The 12,870-nt window shown below is 40.3% G+C and overlaps 1 protein-coding gene across 11 annotated transcripts in view; it reads left to right on the top strand.

Annotated features, from left to right (window-relative positions):
- FRY (FRY microtubule binding protein) overlaps positions 1 to 12,870 on the top strand; it is a 194,850-nt gene that overhangs the window by 66,666 nt on the left and 115,314 nt on the right. For 9 of the 11 annotated variants that reach the window (XM_060273790.1, XM_060273791.1, XM_060273792.1 and 6 more), the window contains one exon: positions 7,447 to 7,646. In XM_060273790.1, the coding sequence (XP_060129773.1) occupies positions 7,527 to 7,646 (120 nt within the window). In that variant the 5' untranslated portion in view covers positions 7,447 to 7,526. Of the gene's footprint in view, positions 1 to 3,229; positions 3,861 to 7,446; positions 7,647 to 12,870 lie in introns of those variants that run through there. The other 2 variants (XM_060273789.1, XM_060273793.1) reach the window with 2 other exon arrangements.

Below are 12,870 nucleotides of genomic sequence, written 5' to 3'. Positions count from 1 at the left end.
CTGATGGGGCTTGTTTATAGAGAATGTCACAGCTGATTACAGGATTTCACTCCTTTAGGTAGAAAGCTGGACATGCTTAAATTTCATTGATTTGGGAGTTCGGTGCATTCAACTATGCACTGGATTGTTGCCAGAATCTTTGCTGGTTGGGTTATTAAGCTTTTGTGCTAGTTGTTCCAGGATGGTAGCTAGTGGTCTACAAATATCTAAGTAGATAAAGATGCTTCTCAAAGCTATACATCTATAAAGAATACCAGGAGGAAGAATGCCAGCAAAAAGTGTTGCTCTGCATAGCTGATGTGGTTTGGAGTCAAAGGACCATGAGTGTAAGGAAAACTGCAGCAAAATACAGTTCTGCAAATGCTTGCACAATAATTGCACAAGATTTCACTCTTGTTCTTTTCAGCCTCTTGCACAGCTTTTACACTAGTGCAAGAATATCTCTGGATTTAGTTAACAATCTAGCACAAGAGCTAAAACAACCCTTCTGTGGATTCTGCCAACAGTATCCAGGCTCTGTACCTGGCCTTTTAAAAAAAGAAAGAAACCTACATATCCTGTATGCATATTACCTAGGCACCCTTACCTAACACGATGCCCTCCATATGCAGTTGGACTACAAGTCCCATCACCTTGCCATCATTGGCCTTGCTGCCTGGTAGGAGTTGTAGACCAAAACACCCAGAAGGCACTGTGATGGGGAACCTAGAGTATACTCTGATGGCTGGCATGTATTTTCAATAGTCAATTTCTATATTCTCCAGTGTAATTTCCAGAGGAATAGCTGTGTTAGTCTGTTGCAGCAAAAACAATAGAATCTAAGAAAGACTTGAGAAATTTATTAAGGCACAGGCTTGCATGAACTACAGTCCACTTAATGTGAAGTGTTATTCTAGGTGAATGGTTGTGGGGAGCGGGAGGAGTAGAATGGTAAACACTGAAAACAGAAGGAAAGAAAATGCAGAAGACAGTGATCCTTGTGTCATCATGTTGTTGTTGTTTAGTCGTTTAGTCGTTTAGTCGTGTCCGACTCTTCGTGACCCCATGGACCATAGCACGCCAGGCACTCCTATCTTCCACTGCCTCCCACAGTTTGGTCAAACTCATGTTCGTAGCTTCGAGAACACTGTCCAACCATCTCGTCCTCTGTCGTCCTCTTCTCCTAGTGCCCTCAATCTTTCCCAACATCAAGGTCTTTTCCAAGGATTCTTCTCTTCTCATGAGGTGGCCAAAGTATTGGAGCCTCAGCTTCACGATCTGTCCTTCCAGTGAGCACTCAGGGCTGATTTCCTTAAGAATGGATAGGTTTGATCTTCTTGCAGTCCATGGGACTCTCAAGAGTCTCCTCCAGCACCATAATTCAAAAGCATCAATTCTTTGGCGATCAGCCTTCTTTATGGTCCAGCTCTCATCATACATGCACACAAAACGACATTGGGAGGTTGAAATGTCACCCGGTTGTTGTTGTTGTTTTGTATTGTTCTGATGTCAGGTTTATATTCCTTTTTAAAAAACCTGAGACTGACCCATTTGTCCTATGTGGAAGAGTACCGTCAGCAAATGCTGTCAAGTATCACGTTGAAAGATGAGCAGGTGAATGAACCCCCTGATGTGGGTGAGATTATTAGGTCTTGTGATAGTGTTGCCAGATTAGAAATGGGGACAGATCTGTATCTGCAGCAGAGTCTGGTCCATGCCTCTCTTATGTCGCCTCCTTTTGCTGGAAACTGGCTGTTTTAGTTTGTAAGCAAGTGCAGGCCTGCCACCCAAAGCCTGTCAGAGGAAGGTGTTATTGTTTGCTGTAGATCATTGATATGTTTGAGCAGTTTTAATGGGAAGCTGTAAATGATGAGTGGTGGTCTCTTATTTATCATCACCATCTTATTAATCGCCTTCCACACAGTCATTTCAAGATGGTGTACCATAAAAACAGCAAAAAAGGTAAAAAAACCCGAAAACAGTAGATGCATTTAAAAAACAACATATTCTGATGCACTCTTGCGGTTTGAGCCTGCTAGTTCAAGCAGGAGACTGTTATGGGGAAATGCTCAGTAGGACATCTATCTAGACCAGTCTTTGCCAATCTGGTGCCCTCCAGGTGTTTTGGACTACAACTGTTATCAGCCTAGTGGAAGAAGTATGGCTACACTATAAACTCCACAGAGAGGCTTGCTCATTTCTTTGCAGCTGCTTTAACATTTTGCCCATTCACTGTAAGCTTTTGGGTTTGTCAGTGTAAGCCAATTCTTCATTTTTTTCATTTGCAAAATCAATGTGACCAAGAGATCTCTTAACCATTTTGAAGATTCCCCGCCCCCTTTCCCTTCCCTGCTTTTTTTTTTTAACAGCAGCTTGATCATTCAGGTTTAGATTGGTTTGCATACTGAAAATTCCACTGACAGGAGTTTTAAAAAGTTTTGATGAAGGTGGCATAACATCATCATGCTTTTTGAAATATTGATGATTTTAATGTTAAATATGTTTGTGCAGTCTGGTTGTATGTTTAAATATGTTTTGTGCAGTCTGGTTGTACACATGCTTACACAGAAGTTTAACAGAGTTCAGTGTTGCTTGCATCCTTGAGGTTAATTTACTTATTATTTATTTATTTGATTCGCATCCTAGCTTTTTCTCCAATTAATTAAAGACACCATACTTGCCCCCCCCATCACAACAACCCTGTGCAATAGGCTAGGCTAAGACACAGTGACTGACCCAAGGTCACCCTAATAAGCTCCAAGGCTGATAGGGGATTTGAACCCAGGTTCTAGACTCACAGAACCTAAACCACTGAGCCTAGGACTTGCTGATTGGAAGGTCGACAGTTTGTATCTCCGCAACGGGGTGAGCTCCCGTTGCTCTGTTCCAGCTCCTGCCAACCTAGCAGTTTGAAAGCACGTCAAAGTGCAAGTAGATAAATAGGTACCGCTCCGGCGGGAAGTTAAACGGTGTTTCCGTGCGCTGCTCTGGTTTCACCAAAAGCGGCTTAGTCATGCTGGCCACATGACCTGGAAGCTGTCTGCAGACAAACACCGGCTCCCTCGACCAGTAAAGCGAGATGAGCGCCGCAACCCCAGAGTCGTCCACGACTGAATGGTCAGGGGTCCCTTTACCTTAGACTCAGCACTAACCACTGCACCACCCTGGCTGTACGTCGTTTAAATGTACACTGTGCCATTTGCCTTGAGGATGTGTGGTTTGTATTTCTCTTGACATGGGGAAAGGACACTGTCTCAGTTCTTGTCCTCAGGAATTCGCACTGTTTTCTACTTGCGGCCAAGAGTCCGTAGTTACAAAACAAAGGCTTTATCACTCGCCCCCGTGTTATCTCCGACTTAGAATTCAGGAGAGAAACTATGCCTTTAGCTCGGCCTGTGTGATAACGCATGTTGCCGGTATGGAAGGGTTGTTTATGCTGAACTATACAAGCAAGTCTCATGTTCTTGGAGTGCTTGAAGTATTCTGCTAATCTGCCGGTATACTATGTGCTTGCGGATAAATATAGACTGGCAGCCTACACTCTGCAACTTGTAGGTCATCATCGTACGCTGAAGCTAAAAATTGCCCCTTTGGTTATGGAAAGCGTGTTCTGATCAGGAAACCTTCTCCAGTTCGATTGCTGCAGATCTTCGGCGCTTAAAAGTCAACACCCGCCCTCCCTTGAATCTGGGGGGTGAGGGAAAACCTACATGCTTGTAGTGAAAGGACCAAACTGAGATCATGAAGCAAGCCATTTTCCCCTCGGTTTTAGAAACAAAAGTATTCTAAGGATTGGGACTTTTCAGGTATTTCCAGTCTCATGGAGATTTCACTAGCCTGCTGGAGAAGATCCAGTGTGATCAGCTTAATAAAAGGACTTGGTAGGTAAAAAGTAGATTCACCATGAGTCAACATTCTGAGTTGTCGTATTGGTGTTGAATGCGTTTCAAAACTTTTACGAGCCACATATAAATATATCAAATACTAGTCGTATTTTTACAAAGCTTTACTAACTAGCAAGGGTTTGGCGTGTGTGTGTGATTTTTCTCTTTGTTGGTTTGGCTGCTTTTGGCTTCAATTTTCGTTTACTACATATCTGGAATATTGCGGAAGTGACATAATTTCTACTTTCTCTCTTTGTAATGTATGTGTGGCACATAAACAACTGTACTTTTTTACATTATCCCGGACAATGCAGCACTGGCTCAAAAGTATATTAAATTAGAATGGTTTCATTAAATGACAGAGTTTAATGAAACCTACAGTTGTTTGTTTCTGCCCCCCAGTAATAGTAATGTCCATGAATAGGGCTTTTATGCTCATTTTAACATTTTTAGATTACAACACTCTGACGTAGTTTAAGTCAGGTGTTTGGGTGAAGAAATTAATATAGAAAACAACGTGTATGAGGAATATGTGCCTAGGATATAAATAAATTTAAATGGTGAGAATATTCTGCAATTTAGTAATGCTAGAAATCTTGTATTTTTTTTTAGTCTACCCTTCTGGAATGAAATTGTAGGAGAACAAAATGCTTTTTTGTGGCACACCAGTGGAATTTTCAACAAGTTTCTATAACTTTATTGTGTATATATAGGCTTTTTTAAAAAAAATCTGTAAGATTCAAGCATGTGAATTCAAGAGATTGAATAATTTATTAGAAGTAATTATAAAATTTTCAGACTTTTCTTCTTGCATATTATATCTCATCTCCACCTTGCCCTGTCACTGTCTTTCTGCCATTTTGTAGCTTTCCAACCTCCAGCAGTTGTGGTTGTTGATAATATAGTAGTTCTGACACACCTGTCACAACCGCATGATATCGTAGGTTGCTTCATATAGTATTGGAAACGTGGGAATATGTCTACATGAGAGAGATCTGCTTGATTTGTCTTTAACTTTTTGAGATAGGGGGACAGGTTTCCATAGTTTTCTCAGCTTGCTTAGTCTGAGGTGCTCTCTCTGTGTGCAAATATTTCCTGGAAACAGGGTTTGATTCTAGGGTCATTGAGTTCCAACTGGCCTGAATATGCTCATCCATATAAATAAAAGCTCTGTGCAATAAGAGAACTTCCTTCTTCTTTTTCCAGATGTGAAGATGTAATATTGATGTACATCCTTTAAGTCACTGGTGCATGGGGCCGATACAGAGCTTTCTTTCTTTCTTTCTTTCTTTCTTTCTTTCTTTCTTTCTTTCTTTCTTTCTTTCTTTTTCTTTCTTTCTTTCTTTCTTTCTTTCAGTAAGAGAACTAATGTCCTGTTTGATGTTGAAAAACATATGGGTTCCTCTCTTACTATAAGCAACCCTTAACATAGACTTGATATTTTTGAGAGACTTACCCATACTCACATTTGCAGGGTGTGTGCATGTCATGCTTTCCCTTTCAGTTTTGAAGAGCAATTATTTTTGCCACTAGTGTGAGATAGTTTGTGTTCCCCTTTCTAACTATATTTGGAGAAGTATCAGCTATAAATGTTCCATCTTTAATTGATGTTAGATATTGCACCGGTCTCAAATGGCAAGAGGAAAAAAGTAGGTCAGATTATATCAGCTGGTTTAGGAATCTGAAAGTTTAAAAAGTAGATTGGGAAAATTTTTGGATAAAAAATATAAACTTTATGGCCTGTTACCAATTAAAAGTAATTTTTATGAAGATGCACCACAGATGGTATATGTCTCCAGACAGGTTGGCAAAAATGATTCAATCGGGTAGCAATAAGTGCTGGAGGTGTAATAGAACGATTGGTACTTTGTATCATATGTGGTGGTCCTGCCCCAAAATTAAGAAATTTTGGAATCTGATACATGAGGAAATTAAAAAGTTGATAAAAAATATCATACAACAAAAGAGCAGAATCATATTTATTAGGAATCTTGAATGGAGACATTCCGAAAGATCAAACTAATATTTTCCTGTATGCAACAACAGCAGCAAGAATGTTGATAGCCATTGGAAAGGAAACCACATCCCAGCCCAAAGAGGAATGGTTGAACAAACTATGTGAATATTTAGAATTAGCAAAGTTAACTGATTTAATAAGACAAAAACCAAAAAAGTATACAAATTCAGAAACAATGGAAATGTTTAAATGATTATTTATGCAGATAAGGGTCAAATACAAGGTTTTGGTTGTGTTTAGAGTAGACATGTGAGAGATCCAGAGATTTTAGTGATCTGATCATTTATGTGGGATTCTATGGGAGAAAAAAATATGGAATAACAGATACAATTTTGTTTAAAATGTTTATAGGAAGGGCAGTGTAAGCGGTGGAAGTCAATCAATGAAATTTTATTATTATTTACTTATTGAAATATATGTAGAATAAATTTGGAAGGAAAAAAAAGTTTAAAAAGTAAATCAGAACCTTGCTTGATATTACGGAATTAAATATGACATGGGCTTTCTGTCTGGCATGAGAGATTAAATTACCTTTTGTCTACTACATAAACAATAGAACAATTTCTGAAGAACTAATGTGTGAGAGCAAGAGAAAAGAATTATCATGTGCAGTTTGCATTTGGTTCAGGGAAAGAATTTAGGAACCTAACCCAATCAACTCCTGATTAACGTCAGCTGCTTTCAAAATCCAGTAAACATATTTCAGTATCAGCCCTGTGAAAGAGAAATCAGCCCTGTGAAAGAGAAAACAGGGGCACTGTTATGAGACTTCTGCGTCCAATATACCAATGTATTTTCTGCTTAGATTGCATCCTGGGGAATCAGAGAGAGGAAGAGAATCACCCTACCCCCAAATGCAAGGGTGTATCTAGAATTTCAGGCCCATTGCAAGGTTTTCTGGACTTCTGCAGCAGTATCTGTGCCGCCTTTTTAGGGTGTGTGTGTGTGTGTGTGTGTGTGTGTGTGTGTGTGTGTGTGTGTGTTTTCTAACAATGCACACTCCTGGCATGAACTATGGCCCCCCACTATGCTCTCAGGAAAAATTCCCCTGGTTTGCTTCTCTGTGCTTCCTGGCATTATCTCAGACTTAATGTGATCCATGGAAGTATCCCTTCTTTGTATCTCAGGCACATCACCTTCTGAAGGGCCTGGTGTACCATGGGCAGCCTTGCTAGTGCAGCCTTACAGATCACTGCAAATAAGAAAAAGCATTATGTAAGCCTGCTTGACAAGGAAATCGCTTTTTAAAAAGGTTTCTATACTGTCCTTCCCGTACAGCTGAACAACTCGTTATGTCAACTCTAGTTACGTATTTCCACCCCAATGGTGTGCACATTTATGCTTGGTATGCCCTACTGAGTTCTGTGGGGCGTACGCCCAGGTCAGTATGTCTGATGTTGTTTCTCTGTTCACTAGTGAAGTTTTCCATAAACAGTGTTGGTGTTTTTTCCCCAAAAAGTTCAACACTAAACAGCCCAGGCTCCTTGGGTGAGGATATATATATGGGGGGGAGGGACAACACTTTATAATTAAGTCTTATTAAAGATATATTTCTTTACTTTTCAGCTTCTCCGGTGGGTAACGGATACATCAAGCCACCAGTCCCATCTGTTTCTGGCACACAAAGGGAAAAGGGACCTCCAACCATGCTGCCTATCAATGTTGATCCAGACAGTAAACCTGGGGAATATGTCCTGAAAAGCTTATTTGTTAACTTCACCACCCAGGCTGAGCGCAAGATCCGCATCATCATGGCAGAGCCCCTGGTGAGTCAAGGAGAAATTTACTGAACACTTCTGCATGTGCTAGTGCAATTGCTTTATAATGTTTTGGCAGGTTTTATTTCAACTGGCCCAGGAGAATAGTGTCTTCTTATCATACCGAAACGCTGTGATCCAGGTTATGGTCTGAAGGCGTGTGATGCAGTTGCCTTGCTGGAGTTTAGCACCATCCAGTCACTGTCTACATAAGGAGCTGCATCAGAAACTTGCATGTGTTGCCTTGAGGTCTGCAAAGGACAGGCGGAATATAAATCTAATATGTTTGTCTATCTATGTTGCTTATTGGCACTGTATTTAATTATTTACTATGAGTCAAGCTGAATTTACCAGGAATTGATTCGTTGCTTTGCTATTTGGGAATTGAAGTACATCGGTATTGCTTCTTGACACCGTAAAAATGTGTGTGTCTACATAAATTTATTTAACCCAGCCTTTCGACCATGGTCCTCATGGTGGTTAAGGCAATTGTTAAAAACAAATTTTAAAACAATAAGTAATAAAACCTAGCAAAATGGAAGGCGGATAGCTTAAAAGCTTTTTTTTGCTCGGGGTTTTCTCAGTGAAAGAGCTTTTAAGCTCTCAGACGTGCTTAAGGGACTCTGGGAGGGTCTCATGAGACCTCAAGATCTCATAAGAGCCCTGAAAGCAAGTTGGGGAGCTTAAAAGTTCTCAGTCTTGCTTTTGGGGGGGGGTAGGGGTAAGACCCATTTGGTGCGCTGGCTTCGGATAGTAAGATTGGTTGTGCTGGGGCAGTTTCAGGGAGGTGGGTTTGAGTATGTGCATTTTTGCGTGTTCCCTGGGCTCTGCAAAATATAATTTCACTTTTTAATAATTAAAATATATATTTAAATGAAAAGGGGTCTTTAGCAGTAAGGGATGAATCTTTGCTGGATTACTCTTCGCTCACATCAGTGGCTAAATAAGATCTGGGATCTTTTATCTCCAGGAGGATCACAGGTGCCCATTTTAGTAAGTCAAACAATTTCCAGTAGCCCAGATCCTAGCTAGGATGGATGTTAAATATTTATGTGCCTATTTCACATTCTCCATCACCCCCAATCAATATTAGGTTTATAGGTTTAAGTTTATTGAATTTCTGAATCACTTCCCACAAGAATTCCCAGCTATAGCATGTGATGTAAAGCTTTTTACCATTTACCCTCCCTACAGTCCCAAAGTTGTTACTAGAGGCAGAAAGCAAGTTTCCAATGTTGGCAATGGAAACTTCCCTCCCAAGCACTTTAACATTGCATCTGGTTTGGCCGTCTGTCTGATAAGCATCATTCTAGAATAAGGATGCTGGTTCTCAGCTCATTATCTCGAGTAAAATGTCTGGTGTGGACCAAGCCTTAGATAGGTTTCTTCATCTCTGCACTTTCAGATGCTAAATTCCTTTGATTCTATTGATGGGTTTGTGCCACAGCAACAGGGACAAGAGGCATCCGGTATAATAGAAGAGCATATGCCTTGTTGTGACATCTTCTAGAAAGAGTCCTTGAGCTCTGCCCAACATGGGCCAGACCCAAAGTTTGTGATGACAGAGCTTTCCATGATGTCGTTCTCATTGCCTGTGGCCATGGGGTGATCGTGTAGAGTGCCCAGAGCTACATGATAGACATGGGAGCATGCAGCCTTAGATAAAGGAGCAAATAATAATGTTGGTAATGCTGGCCCTAACCTCAGGCATTTCTTTCATACATCCTGCTCTTTAATTCAAAATAGCAAAATAGACCCTGATTGCTGTGTGCACAGAGAGGAAGACATTTCTCAACCCTGAACATGTCATCATCTGGTATTCCCAGATCCCGTAGCTCCTAAAGAGCTCTTACTCAGATGTATTTTGCCACTGAAACTTTGGTGGAAGTGTGAATTGAGACTCAAGGGAGATAACTTAAGAGAGTCAAATAGCCCATTGATGTGGCTAACTATATGTCACCTTCATTAGCCCTTGCATTAAAACTATTGTGGTCATTTGTTTGCTATTTGATGCCCTCAGTAATATGTTTATACAGACGAATTTTGCTTACTACTGCATTGTGAATAATGCACCATGGCTGCATTGTGTAGATTTAGAATGAAATGGTGCCTTGTATAAGATGTGGTAACTTTGGAAATGTGTCTGCATAGGCATGCAGTGTGTGTATTTTGCTATTGGCCTGTAACTATTCATTTATATTCCAGCAGTGTAGATCAGGCATCCCCAAACTGCGGCCCTCCAGATGTTTTGGCCTACAACTCCCATGATCCCTAGCTAACAGGACCAGTGGGCGGGGAAGATGGGAATTGTAGTCCAAAACATCTGGAAGGCCGAAGCCTGGGGAAGCCTGGTGTAGATTCAGAACTATTGGAAGTATGTGCAGGTTTTCCATTTGTATAAGTTGAGGGTCTTACAAAGTCCTCTTGAACAACTTCGTTACTTCCCAGGCACTTGATCATAAGAGAAGAAAAACATGAGACTGGGATTGGGGTTATTTTGCACTGAATGACTATTTGTATATACCATTACTGTAGTTCATTCCCTTCGCCCGCCCCGCAAATGTTTTCTCCCCACCACTGCCAAGACTCCACTTGTTCTGGCAGCAGGAGCCAATAATAATAGCAACAACAACAATAATAATAAAAGAACAATGTTGGAGTGGAAAGATAGTTTTAAACCTCTCCACCCAGCCCAGTGCCCTGGGTCAGGTGCATTTGATGAGCAGCAAGGGGCATTAACTCTAGAGTAGGCATCCCCAAACTGCGGCCCTCCAGATGTTTTGGCCTACAACTCCCATGATCCCTAGCTAACAGGACCAGTGGTCATGTTCTCAAGACCCTTGCCTTTTGCTGTCCCTTTCCTGTGTAGTTAATAACTATTAAAAGCTATTAATGCTATTATTACTGTAGGGTGGGCGAGTGGAAGCTATGCACTGAGAACAAGGGCAATTGAAAAATAATACGTTGATAAATAGCTTTGTTGGTTTTGGTAGGTTTCTCTCCATGAGTTTGTTGGGGTCCTTCTGGCTCTTCCCACTGTCTGAATTCATCTTCATATATATTGAAGTCTTTGTACCAATTATTTATCTCATTTATATATTTCAAATCTCTGAGTTGGCTCAACAAATATTCTGGCCCCACCACAAATTAAACACTAAGAACACAGATTATAGACCTCTTTTAGAAACATAGAAATTGCTTTGCCTCACCTTGTGCCTGGTGTTTTGTATGAATTGTTGCCCAGCTTATTTCCTGTAGATGCCAACTGGACTTTCAGTAAGTTGTGGTTACACTAGCTAGCTGGGATTGCGATAAGGATGTTTCTGCTTCTGTTAATCTCTAGGGAATTTCTCATTGGACCTGTCCCATATGAGAAAGCCTGGCCGTTATGACTCCTAGGGGATAAGGGTATCTGGTTGTTTCTATATCTTTATTTTTTTAATCAGTGCTGGCAAATTCCTGTGGATTGGGAGAAGCTGCCAAAAATGCTTCTGAATATTGCCGTACCGCAAATATTCCCAGACCAGGATGCCCGACTAACTAGGTTTCTTTCTTTATTCACAGAGCAGGAGTTGCTATCTATTTACCAGTGTAGTTCCTTGAGAGCACTTTAATTCCTGTGGTCCAGCTATCCTAAATGCCGGTGACCAAGGAATAGATGGAGATAACACAGCTTAAAGCTGGTGTGTCTCATCAAAATTTGATCCGTGTGCCTCTTGTTGCTGCTCATCTCCCCAACAGAAAAATGTTCTTCCATAGGCTGGTTGTTTTTCTTCTCATTTTCTTCTTCCTTTGCAGCTATGGTGTCTCGTGGTAGGACTGAGAATGCCTCCTACTGGAAATTCTGAAAAGGCACTGCCAATCCATGTGTAGACAGTTCTGAGCTAGATAGGTCATTGGTTTGATTTGGCGTAGTAAACAGAAATTCATATCTTCATTGAACACACAGGCAGGATAGTTCTTTAGATCTAAGCCATAATTTGAAGAGCAGGGTGTTTAGAGCTGCTTTGGGCCTATATTGCTAAAAGGACACATCACGCGTTCAACATGTAGGCATAGCTTCTTGAGATTGAGGATAGCAAGCTTTTCTGAATATTCTTGAAGCTTCGGAGGGTGGGGTGGAATTATATTGAATAAAATATGTATTCTTCAGAATCATTCCTATTCACCCTGGCTAATTTAAATGAAATTGAATAACTGGCCATGCAATGGAATATTTTTGCTGAAAGGAATTGTGATAGATGACTCATTCTCATGTAATTGCTACTTTCCTTATTTTTTTGGTCTTATTTCTTTGCAGTTGTTACCTAGTATCTGGAACAACTTTATTTTACACTGCTGGCTTTTGGGTTATGGCTGTTACTTTCTTATGTGGTTGAAGATTGTTTGTTCTTGGCATCTTATTTGCATAATTGTAACGAATTACCATTACAGTTATGTTCAACAAGATTAATTCCAGAAAGTGTCTTGTAAAATACTCGTACATGCAGCTGGTGCAGACATAGCCTTAGTGTTGGTGCAGCCATAACCCTGTCTCGTCTTTTTTTATAAGTAAGTTTATAGCATTTGAAGAGTCCAAGCCATGAGGCACAATAATCTTCATTTGTTTTGTGAAAAGCTAGCCTATTCCCGCCTCTCAGTGCGTTTAGCCCATGAATGAAGTTTAGAAAAGAAGATCTAGCCAATCAGACAAAGAGAAGCCTAAAGGGAAACACCAATTGTATGGTATTCCACTAAGTTTTTACTCATTGTAGATCCACTGAAATTAAGGGGCCCAACTTAGTCATGTTCATTAATTTCAGTGGGCCTGCTTTGAGTAAAACTTAGTTGAATACCATTCAGCTTTACTATGTAAAGAGTCTCTAGCCAATTTACAAAACTTCAAAAACCATGAGGCATAATATAATATCAGAAAAGAAGAACAAAACAAAAAAATACATTGTGATACCATTTGTGTTTTTTAAATCCATGGAATATTGACCCAGTAAAACATCAGCACAAATATTCAGCCGCAAAACGTATCACCCAGAAGACTTACCAGCAACTGCTTTACAAATCCAAAAATCTTCTAGCCGTTGTTATTGATTTTATTGCTCTTAAATGGCATCCAGTGATACCACACAGTCTTCTTAATACATGTTTCTTTATAATTTCTTGCAACTTAAAAAAAGGGAGATCCCTTATTAAACAGAAACAACCGGACCTCTTCCAGTATCTCTATTCCAGCTGTAAA

This window comes from Zootoca vivipara, chromosome 4 (assembly GCF_963506605.1).
Source record: "Zootoca vivipara chromosome 4, rZooViv1.1, whole genome shotgun sequence".
Classification (NCBI taxonomy): Eukaryota; Metazoa; Chordata; class Lepidosauria; order Squamata; family Lacertidae; genus Zootoca; species Zootoca vivipara.
This window is presented reverse-complemented; position numbering and strand designations above follow the sequence as displayed.